A 23,628-nucleotide genomic window follows, 5' to 3' on the forward strand; every position below is an offset into this window, starting at 1 on the left:
AGTATTAATAAAAGCTCACTGGATGAATATAAATACAAATAACTGAGCATTAAATGTACCCTATTTACTCCAAGAATAGTTATTTTCCTCTTGTGTAAAATAAGAATAATATTATTGTTCCACATAACACTCTCAGTCACTAAAAGTGAGAATCAGATAAAATAACTAAAATGAAAATAATTTGTGTACTGCCAAGTATTATAGAAGAGAGAACTCCATTGAGAAGTTTATTGAAAGAGATCAACTTTCAAATAATGGGTCTCTGAAAAGGATCCACATAAAATATTCCATAAATCCACTACTGGGTAGAATTTTAGTTCAAGAAACACAAATTTGAGGGTTCTCATGGTTAATTCAGAAGGTTAAAAAAATAGAGCTTGGTAAATTCACTTTAATTCACTTTAAGTCTACATTGGCTGCATTTGGATTTTCTCTTGTTCCTCCATTTTGCTTTTGTACCATTGTAAATCAGATACATAGGGTATGCCTTTAGAGGACCTCAAGATCTCAAAAGATTCAAAACCAAACACTTTAGAAGTATTTATTTAATAAACTATCTATACTTATTACATATTAAAAATGTAACATGTATTCAGTTAGGTAGGTTTTTCTTTTTTCCAACTCCAATGATCACTTCCAGTTCCCAAAAAAATCTTCAACAAATATTGCTTGGCATGGAAAGAAGAGATATATGTGTTAAGGCCCTGAATAGTGTGTTAGCTGGGTCAGTAACTCACCTAGGTATAAACTTAGACCAGAATCTTGGTTTCTTTTTGCTTGGGCTTGTTCCTTCTAAGCTCATAGGAAGTACACCATAATATTTCTAAGATCACTTCTTTCTCTAACATTTTAAGATTTTATAATTTTATCACTTTCCAGTTATAAGTCTACTTCAAGTTGAAAAAAAAAACCCACATAATCCTACTTCATCATGTTGGCAGGTCTTGTTCATTTAAACCATCTTAAGAAACATTCCTAGGATGACGCTCCAGTACAAAATAGAGTGGTTGATAGCAATAAATTAATTGTACACATTAATCAAAGTAACCTAATACTTGCCAAATACTTGCCTAATACTTTCACCTGACTTTGTTCAAATACCAAAATGTCTCAGAGAAGTCTCCTTTCTTCTCTCTCTCTCTCTCTCTCTCTCACACACACACACACACACACACACACACACACACCATCTGTATGGTGGTATTGTTTATCAGCTTTCCCCTTGCATCTGAAAATCAAAACCTCTTTATGTTATTTCACTATAATATTCAGGAACGAAGATAGTTTATGGATTAGGAGAATGTGGGGGAAAGAGTGTCTGTTTTTAGGCTTCAGTCTCTGAGCTAAGGATCTCCCACCACCTGCTGCTTCCTACACTCTAAAACTCCTGCTCCAGCAAGCTTTCCTGCGAGGAGAGGAGAAAACTGGGAGGGGAAAAAGGTTGATGCGAGCTAGAGGCGGGAATGAGGAATGGGAGGCAGGAGGAGGCGTGGCCCAGCTCCTCTGTCAGGATAAATACTGAGAACTGGGTGCGGGGTGTGGAGAGAACTCGGGAAGACCGCCTGAGAAGAGCAGCACCGAGGACAGCTCCCGGCAGCGCCCGCCCCCGTCTTCCTCCGCAGATCTCTTTCACACACACAAACACACACACACACACACACATACACACACACCACACACACACACACAAACACACACCCTAAGGTTTTTGCTCACCCCACACTCGCACTGACACACACACACGCATACTCATACACGCACACACTCGGCTGTACAATGGCAGAATCCCACCTGCAATCCTCCCTGATCACAGCCTCACAGTTTTTCGAGATCTGGCTTCATTTCGACGCAGACGGTGATTATCTCTTCTCTTTTTAACTGTTTGAAGACCCCCTGTCCCTGCCCTTTTCTATCCTTTTCCCCTCCGATGAGCCTCCTAATCCTATTTTCCCTCGTTTCTTTACTTCTTCCCCCACCTTCCTAATCTTGTCTCTCCCGCTTCCTCTCAAACCATCAACTTGAAAGTTTATATGTTTTTCTATGTTAGCCCAAAACCTTCAACTTTTTTTTCTCTCCAAGAATGCTAATGGGGGGGGGGGGGAGAGTGAGAGAGAAGGAGCAGAGTAAGGGGACACCACACCCTAAAGTTTCTCTGGCTATACTTCACATCCGTACCATCCTTCTTTCCCTTAGGGGGTCCAAACTTTGACGCGAGGAGAGGGCTGCGCTACCCTTTCCGCATCCTTTCAGAGTTAATTAATGTACGGGGGGAGAGAGCTTTGCAGGTTGCCAGAACTATAGTTGTTATGGAAATTGAAAGGGGAAGAAACTCATGTCTGATACCTGGGTGGCTCTTTGTCTTTTCAGGAAGTGGCTACCTGGAAGGAAAGGAGCTGCAGAACTTGATTCAGGAACTCCAGCAAGCACGGAAGAAAGCTGGATTGGTAGGTTTAAGTTTGCAACCAAGGAAAAAGACCTTCAGCCTTAAAACAAATATTCTGAAGTTTTCATAATGAGCCACCGGAGATCAAGTGGCTTCCAGGGAATGCAGATTTATTGACTTGAGAAAGGAGAGAAAAAGCACCTTTCCGAACTGTGGGGGAGGGGGGGATGAAAAGGGGACAGAAAGAAATCCCCTAAAGGGAAAAACCTTACACTATGAAATCAGAGCTTTTAAAATATAGATTCTGTACTTGTACTTGCTTTAATAATGCTTAAAAGTGAGGGTGCATGAGACCTTTTAGCAGATCACCTCGTCTTCGATCGAGTTCTACAAGGTAATTTTTAACTTCTCTTTAACTGCGTGAGAAGTGGGGGGGGGAGGGGCGGAGAAATACATTTCTGCCCCTTGGTGGTCAGGAAACAGATCTGCAGATTATGGATCTCTTGTTTTATTGCTACTTATTTTGAGATTTGATGTGGTTGGACAGATAAGAAAATGTTCTATCTTGACCTTTCTCACTGGGGGAAAGTTGGAAAATTTGTAACATAATAATGAGCAAGAACTTAACAAGAAAGATGTTCCTTTCTGTTAAGAGGGAGAAACCCAAAAGTCAGAGATGTAAAAAGTAAAACAATTTTAAGAATTTCATATATTTTTAAAAAGCAAAGCTATACTCTGATTGAAAACAACTAATGGGGTCTTGAAAGCAAGGTATATTTGTGATTTAAGCCATTAGGTAATTAAATAAATGACAATTCTTACCAATTATGAATAACTTCCTGTGGGTTTAAATTTACCTGTTAAGATGTTCTCAGCATAAAAATAAAGTATACCCGGGTTTAGAACATAGATGGGATGATTGTACAGAGGAAAACAGGACAAGAATTTTACTAGTATACTGGGGTTTATGTAAGACTACATTTTAGAAGACTGTGTTGGATTTGGGCTAGTTAGAGCTTAATGATTTTAGCCTTTTAACTAACTACTGGCTAGAGATTTTACATTACATATTATATATAATTTTTATGTCTTTAGAGGAAAACACAGATGTATGTGAAATTTAGCAAATCACCTTAAGCACTGATGTATGTATAGATATTTTATAAATATGTTACTAACACAGTTACTTTTTTTCTAACTAAATTGAAAATTGTGTAATACACATCTCTGTACAACATATTCACAAAAGACTACCAGAGGACTCTAAACTGTATTATAATGTATTACAGAACTATCAGTTCTAAAATCATGGACCGAATGGATTTAAAACCAGATAACACTCTGGGGATTGTTTTACCCAGATTTGATATTATATAAACCTGGAAGGATCAAATAAAATAGGAAATGTTCTATACACTCTCTCTACACCCTCCCCTCCTTATATATTATCATAAATAAATTCATGTAATATTATAGTTCTATATATCTTTGACTAATAAAGCAAAAACAATTCCTTGTTTCATTTAAAATATCTGTTTGGAATAATCTTACTTGCCATACAGTTTCAAATTAAAACATTGCAAGACACTTCTAGTAGCTAAATGATTATATTTTTATTTTTTTAGAATTTTAATATTGTGATTTATTTTCAGTCTAGAAATTCAGATATTTAGAAACTATATTTTTTGAGATTTTTCTTTTCCCATTTAAATATTTGTACTGTTTTGTAAACAAATAACTTCATGTTAGAGTTCTAAAGATTTATAAGTCTTTTTCTACTGCCCAGGTTCCAGTTTTAAGCTATTGGAAATTCTGATTATTAGGTATTAATCCAAAAATAGCAGACTTGAGCACAGGTATGAGATTATATCAAGTTGCTTAATATGTTGATTGCTGAGTATTTTTCTGGGTTATGTGTATAGGCTTTGGATAGTTAAAATCTAAATTGAGATCTAGACTGAGAGGTTCATGTACTGGACAATCATCACTATACTACTGGCGTCATTGTAGTAAACCGTTTCTTCTTTTTTTGTAGAACATAAAGACTAATCTTAAAAACCAGGTTTCTTTTCATTTCTGGCCACAGGATAACAAATTTCATTGTATTAATGGAAGCACTATTTGGGTTGTCATATTATTACTGTGAAATTTTGAAAATGTCACTAATTATAAGTGATTATAACATTTTTTTAAAGATTTTATTTATTTGAAAGAAAGGGAGAGAGAGCGAGAGCACAAACAGGAGGACTGGCAGAGGGAGAGGGGGAAGCAAGCTTCCTTGAGCAGTGAGTCAGCCATGGGACTCTGTCCCAGGACCTTGGGATCATGACCTAAGTGGAAGGCAAATGCTTAACCTACTGAGCCACCCACATACTCCAACTGAATATAACGTTAATGAAATATAAAAACCCAAAATATTTTCAAAGCTACCCTTTTATACTAAACATGGTAGTTTGTCTTTAAATTTGCATTTTTATAAAGCTTGATTTTATTATCATTGTCATTACATTTTGTACTGTTTAAAACCTAGATTTTGACATAATTACCACCCAAGAAGTTCACAAACTAAATGTCATGTCTGCTAGTTAAACTAGTGGTACATGTGATTTTTGAGATTTAAAATCAAATAATTTGTTTTTGTTTACTTTAAGGTATGTGCAAAAAACTAAACTGAAGATCCCACTAATGCCAAGGGATGAACTCTTTCCTTCTCTTACTGCTGTAATAAAATTTAATAAACGCAAATTATAATTAAACCATAGAAGAGTTTTGTTTCAAAGACTACTTTATAATTAAATTGCTTGATTACCATTTGTTAATTCAGTTCTAAAAATATTTACTTTGGTTCAAAAAGAATTCTGCAATAACTAGTAGTAAGGATATTCAGCTTCAATATGAGTCTCGAACTATATTAACCTACCTATCCCTAAAGCAAACTCATGGGCTAGATAATACCATCATCTTGTTATGATAAAAACTGAGACCTTAATACACTTTTCCAAGGACATAGAATAGAATAGGATATTAGTAAAGGCTGACCTATTTTAAATTGGCTTCAGTTGATGCAACAGGGCTATCTAAAATGGGCTATGTTGGAGACCCAAGGGTATAAATTCAACTTCCTGAATACTAGGTCTATATTCAGATCACTAGTTTACAGTTCATAGCCCTCTAATCTGTCAATATGTGAAGAGATTATGTAAGCAATAGAATAGATTGGACAAAATAGTTCAAATGAGATGAAAGCATTCATTTTGTCCCTCTTAAACATATCTTCTTATACTAAATTACATGGGAGAGAAAACATCTCAGGAAAAAATGAAAACACTGGAAAATTACTCTCTAAGTTATTCTGGGAGGCAAAGATCCTGAACATATAACCAATAGCTTTCAATAAGATCATCAAAATTGTTTCTCTCTAATGAAAGAACAAATTGGTAAAGTCATTTTTTTTATCTGAAATTTTTTTTTAATTTAGTTGTTCAGTGTATTTAATCAGTAAATGCCATTCTGTTTTGGGAACCTGAAGATACTAGAAACATTGAAGAGTGACAATGTGAGGCACTCCAACATTCACATTTCTTGCTTGTCCAAACTGAAAACACCTATTATTACTTCCCATGGATAAACGTGTTAAAATAAGGAAAATGTTATAGGGCAGTTAGTTGGAACAAGAATATTTCCTGAAGGAAGCAATGTTTAAAGTACATTATATTTAAATTCACTAACAGTTATGAACTCAGTAATTCTGACTACATTTTCAAAGGATAGCATATTCTCAAAACTAAAGAAGATAAATCAGTAATTAATTAAGAAAGTATAATAGTAACCCTTTCATTTGAAACCAGTAAATACTGTGTATCAGTTATATCTTCAGTTTTCATGAGAATAGTTCATCAGTGTGCATAATTCTAAATGGTTTCAATTCCAGTTTTTCTTTGTAGAAGTTATTAACATATCAGAAGCATAACTGGTAGTTTTTTTTAAATAAACTTCTTAACCTTTTGATATAATTTTAGGAGTTATCACCAGAGATGAAAACCTTCGTGGATCAGTATGGGCAGAGAGATGATGGAAAAATAGGAATTGTAGAGGTAAGGAACTTAGTATTTTTCTGATATATTTTTTAATAAATGAGCTTTATTTTATACTTGAATCCAACTCAGACAGGATATGACAAGATCATATTTGATTTGATTTGATTTGATTTGATTTGATTTGGAGAGGCTTATTTTGCCTAAGTAAAATGTTATCTTCTATTCAAAATTATAAAATCAAAATGCTAAGAAAGAGACCTTAGAGTTTGCCTAATCCAGAGCCTAAATATAATACATTATGAAACCAAAATGTGGAGAGGTGAAATGATTTGCCTTTGGTTATGTGCCTTTTTGCTGGCATCGGTACAGTTAAAAGCCCAGGTCCCAGACACCTGCTGTACAGTTAGAAGCCCAGGTCCCAGACACCTGGCAAAGTACCTTTGCCATTACATTACCCTGCCTCACTTGGATAAAACACCTACCAAGTACATGGCTCACTGGTATTTCTTACTTAACAGCATACAGTTTTCTGTGTATTTGTCATCACTATGACAATGGCAGAAAGCTGCATCCTGGTTCCTGAAATTCTATTTTAAAGATTGGCAGTTGACCTTAGTAAAAACAAAGAACTAAAGTTAATGAATATTTTATGATGTGTTATAGGTAAGGATTTCTTCTGAGTCTCTGAAAGATAAAATTGTGGGTGTCAAATCCTATCTTCTGATGAGGACTATTCCTATGGAGGACAAATTTTGTTTATGAGTTAAGGCAGCCAGACTTTGACTATGCATCAGCTCTTCAGCATTCTCAGATTTGTACAAGAGCTGTTGTTTTCCTTACTTGTACTTTCTGAAGCTCTGGTGTCTCAGCTACTTGATCTCTGCAACCTATTAGAAAAATTGAGTGGACAGCTTTGTCCAGAAAAATTAATAGGTGATATTTTAAAATATGCCAAATCAAAAGTATAATTATATTATTATAATATTCTTAGTGTATTAGGTTGTGATGTAGTCTGGCCATCAACAACATGTAGTCATAATTTACCTTCAATTCAGAGAATTAACTTGGCTTTCAATTAATTGATCTTACAGGACATCGGTCATTCAATGTGAAATGCTTATTTTTAAGCAGCTACCTACAAAAGGAGTTAAGAAAGGACATACTATTATTACCTTTGTAATTAAAACATTTCCCTGGAGTATACACTTTCCCCTTTGCCTTTGTATAACTCATTACAATATAAATAATAAATTAACGGTACTGGGACTTACAGATTCACATAGATGTAAACTCATCAAGATACGAAATCATTAAGGAAAAGAAAATAACTTTTAAAAGACCATAAATGAGATGAGGTAAATCTATTCAAAATGAATTGGAAAATCTAAAATCAGTGAAATTATAGATGCGGTTATTTCAAAGCTTGACATATTTTATAATTCCAGTAGAGGAAGGACCATCATCTGATATTTAACATACTTTACCTTAAAGGACTCCAGTGGTCTCAGCTATTTATTTTACTTAATTTCTTCAATGAGAGTAAATTAAACAATAGTATTAAAAAAATCATGATCCAATTCACATGCATTTCACACTTTTAAAAGGACTCGATGAATCCATTTGAATCCAGGTTTTACTATACAGGGTAGAGTATCACCACTTACGAATTATAATTTGAAGCCATATTTGAATGAGAGCCTGGGGGCCACTAGCAGATGCATTGTCCTAGAAGTTTGAGGAAAGAAATTTCTCTAGAAGTTTGAGATAATAAACTATTATAGAAAAGTTTTATGTGTGAGTAAAGATAGAGGTAATAGTCGAGGATAAAGAAGCTAATGGAGGCTAAAATGAAGAATTGAGAAATTTTATAGTAATCACAGTAAGAAAATTTACATGGTATGACAATATACAATTTATAAAATGCATTCTCTCATTTGATCCTGTGACAAAATAAAGGAAGTCTAATTTATAGTAGAAGGACCTATTTTATAGCCGGGGAATCTGTGGTTTCAATAGAATTTGACCAAAGAAAAAATAAGAAATGGTGAAACAGCCAGAATTCAATCATGTTCCTCTAAACTACTCTACTTTTTTAAAATAATATATAACCTGTGCATCTTCTACATTAAAAGAAAATAGTTCCAAGCTTCAGTTGGTTGATTACTTAGGGAAAGGCTTTATGTTTAGCTTGGCTGAACAGGATGCATGAAACATAGAGGAGTTATCTAGCCAAAGCATTTGAAACATGATTTGAGCACAACTTGCAGAACAGCTGAAGAAGACAGAGTTTAAAGGGAGAAAAACTTTCAAATAAATTCTTATGTGTCTCACTTAACTAACTATCCCAGGACACAGAATTTTTTGCCCGATGAGACTCCTGGGGAAAACTAGCCAAAACTCCTCATTTTAAGGATGAAGAAACTGAAACCCTGAAAGCTTAAATGCTGTGTCCATGGCCCCAGTGGCAGGGAGTGACAAGAAGTGTATGCAAGCCTAGGTCTGACCATGATTCCAGAATTCTTTTCATTAATCTGAGTTATCAGCCACAGGCAAGAGGAGGGGTAGAATGGGGGATTGGTTGGAGAGAACATTAGAATGGGAGAGCAGAAAGAGGGATCACTGCAGGAGTTCATAGGCATGTTGATTAGGTCTAGAGTGGGTAAGTAGGAGTGAAGGGAGTAAAGAGAGGTTCTGAAAATCACTGGAAAGAAGAAATTGAAAGTTAGAGATTATGTGTCCTAAACGAGGAGAGGAAGAGTGGGAATGCCCAAATTCATAACACATCCTGGTATGTCCACTAGGAAGTTGAATAAAATGAAGTTCTTTTTTTTCCCCCAACTGAACATAGATCACTTGCTAAGAAATCCTATATATAACATGGGACACACATACACACACTCCAGCCAGCCATGATCGAATGGGAAACCCCATGTTTTCCAAAATTTATGATAATCTACCTAGTCACATCAAGATAATGTCACTTTATTGATCAAAGGGAGAAGAAGTTAGTTGTTCCTATATATTTAATAGGCATACAGATGGGATCCTCAAGAATCTAATTAAGGCAAACCAAATGAGATTCATTTGGTAGTCTGCTTTCCTATGGAAATGAGCTAAAGTGATTTGACTTTAATTGAAATGTGTTGTTCAAAAGATCAGAAAATGTAGTGATTAATTTTCAGAGTTCTATCCTGAAATGGACTGACCTTGCAAACAACATGCTTTTGAGATCCAGAAATACGTAAAATGAAGGGTAGTATATAGATGTCGTTCTTCCGAACTTTTAAAATTTCATGTCTTTAGATTTTAAAATTCACATAAATACAGTTCATTTATAAAGAGGTTGTTAATATGAACTCAAAACAGGAGCACTGAAATTTTGAGATACTTTAACAAACACCATGACAGTCGAAAAATGTTCTAAATTTATTCAGGCTAATAGCTTTATTGCAGGGAAGGCTGGTTAAAATAATTAGAAAGGAAGACTGAATGATTCAGCAGATAATATAAGTGCCAGAAAAGAAATTTCTAGTAAGTACAGATATCTCCCTTAGTAGGATATCAACTCTAAGTTTTTCACTTAATCCCTTGGGCAACGTGTGGGAAACTACCATCGTCTTCAATTTTTTTTTTTTTTTTTTTTTTGTCCAGGTCAGTACATAACACTGAAAAAAAAAAAAAATAGATCTAAAAGCTATTTTAATCCTAAAACTGTAACATCTCTCCCAGGGAGGCAGACACTATTTTCCCTCTTTTCTTCCACAGTAGGATTTGAGCATGTAAGTTTAGCTATAGTGAATGTAATTTTTCATAGCAAACTACTTTTTCACCTCAGAATTTGGGGAAATGATGAACAGTAAAATCAGATTAAAAACTTCCCTCTAGATAAATAATTTTCAATAATGAGGAAAAGGTTTTTGATTGGAGATTTTAATAGAGCATGATGATTAAAGACAAAGGCTTCAAAAGTCAAGAAAGTCAGATGGTTCAAAGGCTTCAAAAGTCAAGAAAGTCAGATGGTCGGATTTTTCAAATCTGGTTCACACTAAATGATAGCAATTCATTTATCCTCTCTACCTATTTCTTTGTAAAGAGGGATAGTATATAAGTACCAACATCAAATGTGAGAAACATCAAACAAATACATCAACCTGGCACACTGTAGTAGTTGCTATCATTATTTTTTAAAAAACTGAAAATCTACACCATTCTTCTGAAAACCAAAACTTTTAACAACTTCTTATATAATTTTTCATATTAAAATTGTTCAACTCAACTGGCCTTAAATTTATGTAAGATTATTTGCTTTCCCAATTTCTTGGAATCACTTAATTGCCTAGGAAGAATACTTCTCTGGTTTCCAAATGAAAGAAGTGAATGCTCTGTTAATATGTGTTGAAGGAGGTTAACATGCACCACCAATGTCTTTAAGAATTATGCTTCATGTGTGCTTTGACTTACGTAGCTCAGTCACTTAAGCTTTTAGTAAAATTGCCCATTGTGTGTGCTCTCTTTGTAACTAATATTGAAATTTATCACTACATCTCCTTTTTTGAAATTGTGGGAAATAATGTTTGAAATTATCTGCTTCCCTATAAGGTTCTTACCCACAGTGACTATGAATCCCCAGTATCTAGCCCAGTGCCTAGTAGGTTCTGAAACATAGCTCTGTGAGCTACAGCAAAGAATTTCAGCCTGCTCTAAGACATAAGAAGAGGGTTCTACATTATGCCTAGGAATAGAACAAAAGTGTAAAAACCCTATGACATGTTCAGTTCCCTGGGAAGCAGATCTAAGCCAAAAATGAGCAATAAGTAAATTTATTGGGGGGTGCTCTTAGGACCAATACCTGTTGAGGGGAAATAAAAAGAGAGGACTGGGCAGAGGGAAACGGTGGTCCATGATATAGTCTCGGACTATATAGTAGAGGCTTCAGTCGACCCTACAGCGGACTTGAAAGCTTCAATGGCCCCCAGACAGTATCCTTGGGAAGGCAGCGCTCTTCAGCCTAGATAATCTCCCAAAGGCACCCCAGAGGATCTCCCAAAGTAACACTCCCAGCACCTTTTAAAGGAACCTCTGACTAGAGGATCACAATATCCACCCCAAATCTATCCACAATTCAGTAATAAGTTATTTGAATTCTCTCCAAAGGAACTTTAGTTACAGCTTACGGTGACCCTAGGCCATACTCCATTGCCTTCTTTCATAAATTCAGTAAGGTATTTACTGACATTTTTACAGGTGCTGGGCAAAGAAACAGTAATAAGACACAGACCCTATCCTCAAGATGTGTGTAGTTTTTATGTATCTAGGAGAGACCGGCAACTTTTACTTCCCCACTCTGAGTGACAGGTACCAGTGCTCACACCTGAAGCTGAGGAATTCTGATTACTATCATCTGCCTTCTAATTATTGCCTTGATATTCTTCCCTCTTTTCCAAACCATAACGAAGTTTTGTGAGTTCATAAAAGAACAGTGAGGCAGCCCAAGGATTAAGAAATTACCAGTAACCTTGGATCAGGTAATACTGAATATTTCCATGGACAGCAGGGACTTAACAAATCTGAGAATAAAGCCACCTTACTTGACATCTTCAATAAAAGACCTCTCCTATTTGTAGAAATGCTCTAAGACATTAGTGCTGGAGAGTTATTGCACCCAGCTCTGAAATTTGAACTTTGACTCCCAGTATATTGATGGAAGCATCAACAGAAGGACCAAAGGTGAAACACACCTTTAAAAAGATGATTTATGTTCACTATAGTTACATCCTATCCACACATATTCATTATTGCTCTTTTAATGGTTAGCTTGTTTTATTATAATCTTTTACATATTTGAGATGCTTTTCTAATGGTTAAAATGGGATGGCTGTATATTCAGTTTAACATTAACAGTTCAAACTTATAGATTCAAAATGTGAATGTAAATATAGTTTGCAATGTTTTAAAATAAATGAAACATGTCCCAAAATGACATGGGAAAAAAAATACACATTTTTACTATATATGCAGAACAATTTTACCATCTCTATATTTGACATTCTAGAGACCTCTAAATTTTATGCCAGTTATATGAACTTTAATTTTTGAGACAAAGATGGTTAAATTTTCCCTTATTTTACACTTAGTAATTACTTACTAGTTCATTCTTTTATTTTTTTCTGTGTGTAATTTTTTTTTAAGATTTTATTTATTTATTTATTTGACAGAGAGATCACAAGTAGACGGAGAGGCAGGCAGAGAGAGAGAGATAGAGGGAAGCAGGCTCCAGGGAGCCTGATGCGGGACTCGATCCTAGGACCCTGAGATCATGACCTGAGCCAAAGGCAGCGGCTTAACCCACTGAGCCACCCAGGCACCCTCTGTGTGTAATTTTTTTAAGAAAAGTTAGATTTCGTTGAAAACACAGCTATTAAAATTCAAGCAATATAGAAAATTGCAATGAAGATAGTAAAAACAAATACTACAAATCATGTTAAGTAGGTATTTTTAATGAAGTAAAATTATCAACCAATGCCCAGCATTTAGGTCAGGCATATAATGCACTGAGGACCACCCTAGGCATAGAGGAGATTCAGACAAAGCATGGTCCCTGCCCTCCAGAAATGGATGGGCCAACCACACCTTACAAAGTGGTATCTGACAAGTTACATACCAATAACTAAAAGAATTGGCATTAGCTATTTCCTATTTCCCAAATGAATGCTTATGTAAATGCACAACTATACTAGTGACCTTTGTTTCAAAATAAGAAAAGGTCTTCTGAGGAGTCATACTGACATTCTAATAAGATATATGGCTCCGTTCCTTAGTTTCATAAGCTGAATGGATCTAATTTGAGGTATTATTTTAAAGACATAAAAACACATAAATTTGAAAAGATACATTTTATATTAAAAAGCTTTAATATACCTAAATGGATGAAATTTTTGTTAAAGGGACATGAGGAGATAGATTTTCCTATAATTTGGTAGAAATTGAGGTATATCCATACCAAAGGTGCTTGGTCTAAAGTCCAGGGATGAAGGTCCATGCCTGAACTTCAAGGAAATTAGGTGAAACATTGTATGTGTACTTTCATTCTTTAATGGTGAAGATGTAGTGATTCTAACAAAGTCTCAAAATCATTTTGAACCCAGTACATTTAAGAGACATTGGTTTCTACTTCATAACTCCTTATTTTAGTGATGAAGGTACTAAGTTCCAGAAGTGGCTGAGGGAGTTGCTGGGGACCACAGCTAATTAGCAGCTGAGCCAGGAATAGAACCCAGGCCTGCAGTGAGGCCATCAATCCAGCTCCCTCCCTCCTACACATAACAGATTACAGTCCTCTTAAAATGGAATCTGGAACCCTTTAAAAAAAAAAAAAAAAGAGGAAGAGGAAGAGGGTTCTAAAGTTACAATCTGAGATCTAAGGAGACAGGTCATAGGGTCATAAATAGGGTCTTAAACCCAAGCCCTGGATCTGAAGTGGATATCCTCTTAGCTAAAACCAACAATGTGAGAACTATTTCTTCCTATTACTGTTCCATTTTCACTCTTCATTGTAAATGGTTTTTTCCCCCTCTCTTTCCACTGCCTTACAATAGTCTTCAGTTTATCCTTTTAAAAAAAATTTTATTTATTTATTGGGGTGGGGGTAGAGGGAAAGGAAGAGGGAGAAACAGACTCCCCACTGAACAGGGAGCCTGACACTGGTGTGATCCCAGGACTCTGGGATCATGACCTGAGCTGAAGGTAGACTTTTTTTTTTTTTTAATTTTTTATTTTTTATAAACATATATTTTTATCCCCAAGGGTACAGGTCTGTGAATCACCAGGTTTACACACTTCACAGCACTCACCAAAGCACCATACCCTCCCCAATGTCCATAATCCCACCCCCTTCTCCCAAACCCCCTCCCCCCAGCAACCCTCAGTTTGTTTTGTGAGATTAAGAGTCACTTATGGTTTGTCTCCCTCCCAATCCCATCTTGTTTCATTGATTCTTCTCCTACCCACTTAAGCCCCCATGTTGCACTTTTAACCAGCTGAGTCACCCAGGCGCCCCTGTCTTCAGTTTATCTTCCCTGCATTTCTTAGGCTTTCTCCTCAGATCTAGGGATGCATTTTTTTTCCTTCCTTCCTTTACCCTCCATTTGCATTTTTCATACTTTCTTTGCCTCTCCGTGTCATGTATATCTCTACACATACCACATTCTGTGCACCCTGAGAAGAGCAGCAGTGCTCTGTGGCACGGAAGAGATGAAGGCTTCAAGCCACCGGGATGAATCTACTTGGATGTCCAGCAGATAAGGAATGGTCAGACCTGTGTTATCTGAGCTTTCTGAACACACCTGCTGCAGCCACCTCACTGACCAGGCAGCCCTGTCACTCAGGGACACCCACGCATTAGAGAAGACAATGCTTCTCTGTAGGAACAAAGTATTAAAAAGGGAAGGTCAGTCCTAGCGTTTTTCCTCTCCTGGTTTTCTAGGCAATAAAAGTTCTTCTAATATATTCAAGAAAAGCAAGCAGGAAGTAATGATAAGGGTTGCTTCCCTTACAACTTTTTCAATCTTTTTCAGTTGGCTCATGTATTACCCACAGAAGAGAACTTCCTGCTGCTCTTCCGATGCCAGCAGCTTAAGTCCTGTGAGGAATTCATGAAGGTAAAATAGAGCTCTGCCCATGAGTGAGGTCTTCAGAAAGTTACTTAGTGTAGGAAAATTGTTGTGTATTTTTTAATCTATTTGGTTTTCCTTATCCAAAATTACTTACAGACATGGAGAAAATATGATACTGATCACAGTGGCTTCATAGAAACTGAGGAACTTAAGGTAAGCAAATAAAAACCTGTTGTTTTTTTCCTCTTGAATAGAATTATGAACTCTTTTAATTAGGAACTTTTTAAAAAACTTCCCACAAAAGAAACTTACATTGAGCAATGGCACATTTTCACCCACTCTTCCACATCGTTAATGAAGTACCAGATTAAAAAAGAGACATCAAGTACTTCTTCAAATTCTATTCAGGAATGCAAAAAAATTAGCATTTTCTGTGATATAAACAAATTGTTATACTAGATAGACAGATAGAACAATAATATTCTAGGCCAAATAAGATGCTCCTTTTCATTGAAATTTGCCATTTTATTTTATAAATTTAACGAATATAAACAGATTTCTCTTTCAAGAGAAAGACAAGGAAACAATTGTTGGACACCTACAATATGTATGCACATTATTTTATCTAATCTTCATGTGAGTTCGGAAATCACTACTACCTTCGTGAGGAAAAAGATTAAGAGTTTAGTGATACAGTGAGGCCACACAGAAAGACGATGCTGGGTTGCAATGTTTAAACCCAAACTCCTCTGCCTCCAGGTTCCCTACCCATTCCATAAAACCCCCTGCCTCTCAACAAGAACAACAACAAAGTCCTACTATAATCAAACTTCTGAAAAATTATAACTTTGAAACTGAATTTGTCAGTTCATCTCTCCCAGGTGTACAGAAGAGCTGGTGGGGGAGGAAAAGATATGAAGGAGAAGCCAAAGAGATCTAAAATCAAGTTATTGATACTTTTTTCTTCTTTTAAATGGGGATAATAATACCTTTCACTCCGATTTACTGTGAAGCTTGAGTGAAATTCTGTATATGAAAGATTTTGTGAAATACACATGGCACAATACATTGTATTACTCATTAACTCAATAATTTAGTAGTCTTTCAGAAGTATGGCTACATTCTTTCTGTCATTTCCTTAAACTGACCCCAAGATTTCTCAGTCCAGAGACCCTATTTTATCAGTCTCCGGGATAGAGAGTAACTAAACAGGAGGCAAATTAATATACTTATGTGGCAGGTATAGTATTAGGTACTTGAAATGTATTTTAAGATTTAATCCTCTCAGAAAACCTGCAAGACATGTATTATCATTTCCATTATACAGAGAGACAGAAATTTAGAGAGAGTCAATTTTTCAAATTTACCTAGCTGCTCACGAAAGAATCTAGACTATCTGATAATGATTCTTGTCAAGTGTGGAAATAGGAATATCAAATTCAGTTTCCTTCTCATGGTTTAACATGGCTTGAGTCACAGACAATTTTAGAGATGGAACTAGGACATTTGCACCACTGTAAAATTGCTCAAACACAGTCAACAGCAGCCTCTTGGAAATATAAACATTTCTAACATGAAAACAATATGTTTTATACAGACTTGCAGCACAACAACCTAGAGCTCATGAGGTAACAGTTAAGTTATTGTGTCTTTATTCTATAGGACAAAAAAACCAATCTTTTAAAAATCATTTCAAATTCACCATGAAAACCTTAGCTCATTTCTAATACTGACCTTCTTTGTTCTACATTTTATTCTCAGAAAGAGATTCTAAATAGAAGTCCTCCTCTCTGGGGAATTTTGAAGATAAGTTGGTATTCTTTTTTAATGGATCTTTCAAGAAAGCTAATTTTAAGATCCATAATAGAGTAAAACATCACTTGCTCTCAGACACGACTTTGAATCTCAGCGGCCCCAGGTTTCTCCCAGGCTATTTTTGTGACCACCATTTTAGTCTCTGATGAAGCTTTTTAACCCAATTAATCTCTGACAAAAGACTCATAAGGCTCAAAAATAAAATTCACCCCCAACACATAACTTTGAATTTTCCATGCTTCACTTTGGATTTGAAATGGAATGCTTGAAATAAAAATGCATTTAATCAAACCAAGAAAAAGGTCTCCTTCCTCAAAAAGAATAAAGTTAAACCAGCCCAGCAGAATTCATACATTTGGGAAGAAGATAAACCACTGCAGAACCAAAGAAACCCAATCCTTCAATATATCCAAACACAGTACCTGCTTAGTTTTCCATAACTGCATTAATTCATTTTTGGAAAAAAAATAAAGGAGTTGCAAATGGACAGCTCTAGACAAAATGAATATTATATGCCTAAGTGTTAACACTGTCATTTATGTGGTTTTTGGAAAACTTTTGATTTATTTCTGTTTAAAAAAACTTAACTCCCTCCTAACCTCCAACTGTCAAATTAATAATGATCTTTTTTCATCCTTCCCACAATAATCTCTATTTTAATGTGATTCACATACCCTTCAAGGATTAGAGAACATCATCTGTGGCCAACTGTCTTTGACTGAACAGCCAGTTGAAGCTTTCTAACCAAGGTGTTTGAGACTGCATCCAGCCCAAAAGCTACGTGACTGGCCCTTCAGAGAAACAAGCTTCCTACAATCTATAAACCTCACAGTTTGTGAGCACAGAAAATGCACTTCAAATGATAGGTAGCTCTCCATCTGGCTTGCTAATAATTTTCACTCTTGTTACAATGGCAGAAAAAGGGGCTTTCTTACAGGAAAGCCATATGAGCTTTTATGAAGATATCATTATGTAGAAATGCACCCATTGGGCTGGCTGGTATACAAGCTTGTACTCAGATTCCTACACAGTGTACAATCCAGATACACATTTAATTGAAGTCATAAAAGCAGTGCAACATAGACCACAACAGATCAGGTCTCAGTAAAATGCATGTATCTTACCTGTCAGAGGCAGCATCGTGGCTGGAATGCCAAGTGAACCGAGTGCCATAATCTCCCTTCCGAGGTCCTCTCCTCACCCAGTTCTATCCTCCAAAGGAGGCTTTCTTTGCATTCTCAGGACATTCCATTTCAAGGCAGGCTGAAATGGAAATAGATTATAGGTTACTTATGACACTTACCTGAGTGTTCTTTTTCTTAACAGAACTTTCTAAAGGACCTGCTGGAAAAAGCAAACAAGACTGTCGATGATACAAAGCTAGCTGAATATACAGACCTAATGGTAAGACTGATCTTGGAGAGATAGTAGCCAAGAACCTATGAAGTATTACTGTGTTCTTGTTAATTCTCAAGGCTATGGAGGATGAGATAAATAAACCATGTGGGCATCACATGCGTTTAGGTATCATTTCCCTTGAAAAGTAAGACCAAGTGAGTGCTGTCATCATTGGTTTAAGGCTCAACACATGAGCATTTCCTTTCTTGTGGAGGTAATTTATATCTATCAAAAGATCATTTTTCTGGGACGCCTGGGTGGCTCAGTTGGTTAAGCAGCTGCCTTCGGCTCAGGTCATGATCCCAGCGTCCTGGGATCGAGTCCCACATTGGGCTCCTTGCCCCGCAGGGAGCCTGCCTCTCCCTCTGACTCTGCCTGCCACTCTGCCTGTGCTCTCTCTCTCTGACAAATAAATAAATAAAATCTTAAAAAAAAAAAAGATCATTTTTCTTACAAAGCCAGTGTAATTATATAATTTATACACATGTAAGTTACATTGTAGATACATAAATTAGATAACTAAAAACATTTTTTGAAGGTTCTGAATTTGTTTTTATCATGACCCACAAAATCATTAATTTTGTAAGAGTTTAAACAGAACTTACAACTACTTTATTCTTTGGGTGACTAAAAAAAAATGGGTATTTTAGAATATGGTCTTGGTGCTTGCTTGAGAAGTTCCAAATGTATCCTAAGCCTGATGCTATGATAAATAGTGTAACCAAGATATCTTATAAAACATTGATAATGAGCTAAGGAAACTGCTTCACACATAGACCCTTAATGTTTTAGGAATGAACAAATTTATGAAGTTCTGGATAGAATAATCCAATGCCCATAAAGTTCATCAATTTCAAGTAGGTAGTTTCCTCATTTGATGCATAGCATTAGAACTATGAGGAAAAGTCTTTGCCAAACTGATTCAGCTGTGGATCAGTATTTTGGCAACATTATAATTTTTGAAATTCAGGCAAAATTTTTAAAATTGTCCAAATCAGTACATATATTTATACATGCTTTAAGTACTGTAAAGGAACAGTGAATTCTTACCTTACAGATTTACATAAATACCCCCACAATAGTGCATATTATAATAATTATGTTCTATTAGATTGATAAAGGAATTAGGCTTTTTAGTTACCCTGGGAAGTCATCTTATACAAGTCTTGATTATAAACCTCAGTTATGAGGTTTACTTTCAAACTGGGAGTCTACTTTTATGCAGAGGGGGAAAAAAACACACTAGAACATTACTATTGTCTTATTCACTATAGAATGATATTATAAAGCGGGACTAATCTTTAATTTCAAAATTAAAAATTTTTCATTGCAAGAAAGCATCTTCTTTAATCCATAGCACTAGCATATGAATGTGTCACAGTGGGGACATCTAAGCTCTGAATAGCTTATGGGAAATGGACAATAACCTACATTTATCAATTTTCTGTTTTGTGCCAGTCTTATGGGATGTCTATTTAAAGTAAGAACTCCTTTCAGGTAGAAATTTGAAGCAGTCTTTTAAAAACTACTCAGATGGGAGTTTTCCCCCTGTTGGACTGGCCTGGCATATCTGATTCAATGTCATAAACCAGTTCAAATCTGAGAGGCAAATTAATCAAGTACTAATTAAGATTTAAATATATATGTAGGGAAATAGTCCCCTATGGACACTAAATTGTGTGCTCAGGTGTCCAGTGTCTTGGTAGACAGTTTGGTGATATCAGAACTTATGGTCAACAATTTATAAAATGTGTCAGTATCAGACTCTGAAAAAATCTGCCTCCTACAAAGCATTCTTAGAACATTTCAAACCAGAGACTGTTCTTTTTCTCCTTAAAGAGACTTCACTAAACCTATAACCATTATGACCTGATCACATTTTTTGAAAAAACAAAAATAATATTGCTTTTTCACATATGTAGCATGTAAACTTTATATTTATATATAATAGCATGTAGCATGTAAACTATATATTTATTTTAATATATCTCGTCTATAAGCCCTCCATGTACAATAGTTGCTACTTTCTAAAAAACATTCATGCTTCCTGAATAAGAGTATGAGTGTATTTATATCTGAATGGGTCTTGGTGTATGATGTGAATGTAAGTATGGTGAGGAGGTATCTACTATCCAAGGAAAATAATTGAAAATTAGTCAAAAATTCTGTTCTCTTAAGAATTTATTCATACTATCTGCCTGTTGCTTCTCTTTATGATTTATGCTATAAAGGAGGGAGACCAATATTTATTTTCATATTATTGTTTGGAAAGTTTTAGAATATACTTTACACTGCCAGACACCAACTCTCCCACATCTTAACACATACACATAGTTGCAAGAAAAATAAATTACGGTATTCCATAATCTAGCTAAGATCTTTATTACCTTGACTATTCTATATTATCCTGATAAACTTTGGCAATTGACCCAACTTATAGAACTGAAAATTTGCACTAGAAGTTTAATAAAAGCTAGTTTCTAGAATTTTACAGTCTATATGAGTAATTGATAACTCCAAATACTTTATTTTGAATTTTCTTCTCTTTCCTACAATAAATCATTCTTCAGTGGTTACAATAATAACCTTCTGTCTTTCAGCTGAAATTATTTGATTCAAATAATGATGGGAAGCTGGAATTAACTGAGATGGCCAGGTGAGTTTAAGAAGTACACAGATGGAGCACTTGGGTGGCTCAGTGGGTTAAGCCTCTGCCTTCAGCTCAGGTCATGGTCTCAGGGTCCTGGGATCGAGTCCCACATCGGGCTCTCTGCTCAGCGGGGAGCCTGCTTCCTCCCTCTCACTCTGCCTGCCTCTCTGCCTACTTGTGATCTCTCTCTGTCAAATAAATAAATGGAACATTTTTTTAAAAGAAAAAAAAAGTACATAGGTGTTATAATGAATTGATCCTTATCCAAAAAATCTAATCTATTATTATTTCTCTCTCAAAAGGTTACTACCTGTACAGGAGAATTTTCTTCTTAAATTTCAGGTATTTCTCTTTTCCCTACCATAAACAATATTTTCCTTGCAAAGTTAGACTGTGGGAGATTTGCCAAGGGAAATACACTGAAATAGAATAGTAACACTTTAACCTTTGCTCCCTTCTCTATCATCCAGGGAGTCAAAATGTGTGGGAAAGAGTTCAATAAAGCTTTTGAGTTATACGATCAGGTAAAAGTTTTTTCTTATCTATAATTTGGTTATTTAGAAGAATTTAGAAAATGCTCAGAGGGAAGAAACCCTAAATAAAACTCAAGGTCCATATTACAAGAAACATGAGCTATTAAAATTACTCAGCCAATTTACGCTTGTCATAGTATCTTGTCATATGGTATTCCCAATTAGGGGATTCTTGATTCAAGGCCCATGCTACAATTGATCTATTTTGAGGCTTTGAATAAGATACCAAACTCCTCTAACCCTCAGTTTCCTCATTTGTAAACAGGAGATCACTTTCCAGGGTGGGATGAGGGTTAAGTTAGTTGAAAATATCCAGGAGAATCCTCCCCATATAATAGATGGTAACATCATGTATATGAGGTAAGGCTGTTTGTGATGTCAGTAGTTACCATCCTTTATTTTTTCCTAATTTCCCTACTCCTGGATCAAATCACTCCTCTGTGGGCTCTGGCACAGCTCTGCCACTACCTGGTGTGATATCAGCCTAGTCACACAGCTTCCCCAGGCCTCAGAGTCCATATTCACGTGAACATACTTAACAACAACCTAATAACTTCAACAGGAAGGGATACTGTTAACATAAAGTGAGATGTTATATGTAAAAGTACTTCAAAAAGTTCAAAGTATATTTTAAATGTAAGGTTGTTGCATGAGAGGCAATTCACATGTATTTTGGACCTTTGGAGCAATAAAGAATTTGGAGGGTCTGACATTAAGATGTTGGAATATCTGCCAAGTATGCAGTAGGGAGACTTTGTGAAGAATCAGTTATTTCCGTTTTCTTACACCCCCTGTTACTGTGCAGTGGGTTGTATACTGGTTTATTTCTGCTCCCTCAGGATGGCAATGGATACATAGATGAAAACGAATTGGATGCTTTACTGAAGGATCTGTGTGAGAAGAATAAACAGGTAATCTAGTTACCATGCCACTCACTTTTTAAGCAGACTATAAGGATCCATCTAGAAGCACCACACATCCGTTTTTGGAAATCTACTTTAAAGATTTATAGAGCAGCAGAAGTAGAATTCAATTCTTAACCTGATTTGGTACTGGCCTAAAACTGTGTAACTGTGATAAATAGATTTTTAAACAACCTTGCGATTTTTCATATTTGTGGAAGAATTTAATCTACCTCTTAATGGATTGATGTAACAAGAAGTTTTCATCCTACATTTTATCACTTGACAGTGGTTAATTAACTTCCATATTTAGCTGGATAACAATGCTATCTATATTCTATACAGGATCTGGATATTAATAATATTCCAACATACAAGAAAAGCATAATGGCTTTATCAGATGGGGGGAAGCTGTACCGAACGGATCTTGCTCTCATTCTCTCTGCTGGAGACAACTAGAGTTGGTGACCATGACCATTTACTAGCGATACATTGTATCTAACAATAACTGTGCACTGTAAGGGAGTAGGCTGTATTTTCTTTTGTATCTGTAAATTTAACTGCATTTAGATGATTACCCAGGATGTGTGGCACATTCTTTTCAGCTTGTTTCTACACTGTTTGTAATGTACAGTTTTTGTAACTACATGACTGAAAAAGGAGAAAGTCTCGGCTTAAGCCAGTCAATAGACCCAACTGAACAAAAAAATAACTGAACATATTCTTGCTTTCATAAATATAGTTGGACAAGATTTCCCTGAAAATTCCACTAGGATTAATCTCTAAAATTCTAGTCTCTGATGTGTAAATGCACATTTGTCACTAATGAGGAGAATTATATCTAACAAGTTACCATTTCAGACAATCACAGGTCTGTCCCACAAAATAGTCTTAAGCTGTATTTCCAGTTATTAGGAAGAATGTGCTTTTGCATCTAAAATACCAAAATATCAATCAATAGTTAGTTATTCGTGGCTCTATGAGGTTAACAGTCTCACTAGACAAGACTTAGTTAATTAATCAACAACACGTCTATGCTTGAATCCATACCAAGCTATTGGTTCAAGTTAATCTGATGACAAGGAAAGGTAGCACAGATGACACAAATCTGTCTGATTCTACATCTGTATTTCCAAGAAGCCTACTGTCAGAGTATGACCTTAATCCATTTTCTAAACTGTTTTCACGTGTTGCAGATTATAATTATTCTAGTCAACTGCTGTTTTTATGTCATATTGTGTGATCTCTGATTAAATTATATATGCCTAGTATCCTGGTGTCTACTTTGCATACTTCCT

At 35.7% G+C, this 23,628-nt stretch overlaps 1 protein-coding gene across 1 annotated transcript; it reads left to right on the forward strand.

Annotated features, from left to right (window-relative positions):
- Positions 1 to 1,513: 1,513 nt before the first annotated feature.
- Positions 1,514 to 23,601, forward strand: CALB1 (calbindin 1). Its single transcript, XM_082719423.1, has 11 exons — positions 1,514 to 1,855; positions 2,368 to 2,444; positions 6,403 to 6,477; positions 14,994 to 15,077; positions 15,189 to 15,245; positions 18,174 to 18,251; positions 20,846 to 20,901; positions 21,198 to 21,237; positions 21,366 to 21,419; positions 22,268 to 22,339; positions 22,676 to 23,601. The coding sequence occupies exons 1-11, from the start codon at positions 1,777 to 1,779 to the stop codon at positions 22,787 to 22,789; spliced, it is 786 nt and encodes a 261-aa protein (XP_082575549.1). The 5' UTR covers positions 1,514 to 1,776; the 3' UTR covers positions 22,790 to 23,601.
- The last annotated feature ends 27 nt before the right edge of the window (positions 23,602 to 23,628 follow it).

The sequence above is a fragment of the Mustela nivalis genome (assembly GCF_964662115.1).
Source record: "Mustela nivalis genome assembly, chromosome: 2".
In the NCBI taxonomy this organism is placed as follows: domain Eukaryota; kingdom Metazoa; phylum Chordata; class Mammalia; order Carnivora; family Mustelidae; genus Mustela; species Mustela nivalis.

What these genes read in the sequence shown, in the direction of transcription:
- CALB1 (XM_082719423.1), top strand. Translation starts at nt 1,777, where the DNA reads ATGGCAGAATCCCACCTGCAATCCTCCCTGATCACAGCCTCACAGTTT. An exon ending in TAGAAACTGAGGAACTTAAG is followed by an intron (nt 15,246 to 18,173) that starts GTAAGCAAATAA and finishes TTTTCTTAACAG; the next exon opens with AACTTTCTAAAGGACCTGCT. An exon ending in TGTGTGAGAAGAATAAACAG is followed by an intron (nt 22,340 to 22,675) that starts GTAATCTAGTTA and finishes TATTCTATACAG; the next exon opens with GATCTGGATATTAATAATAT.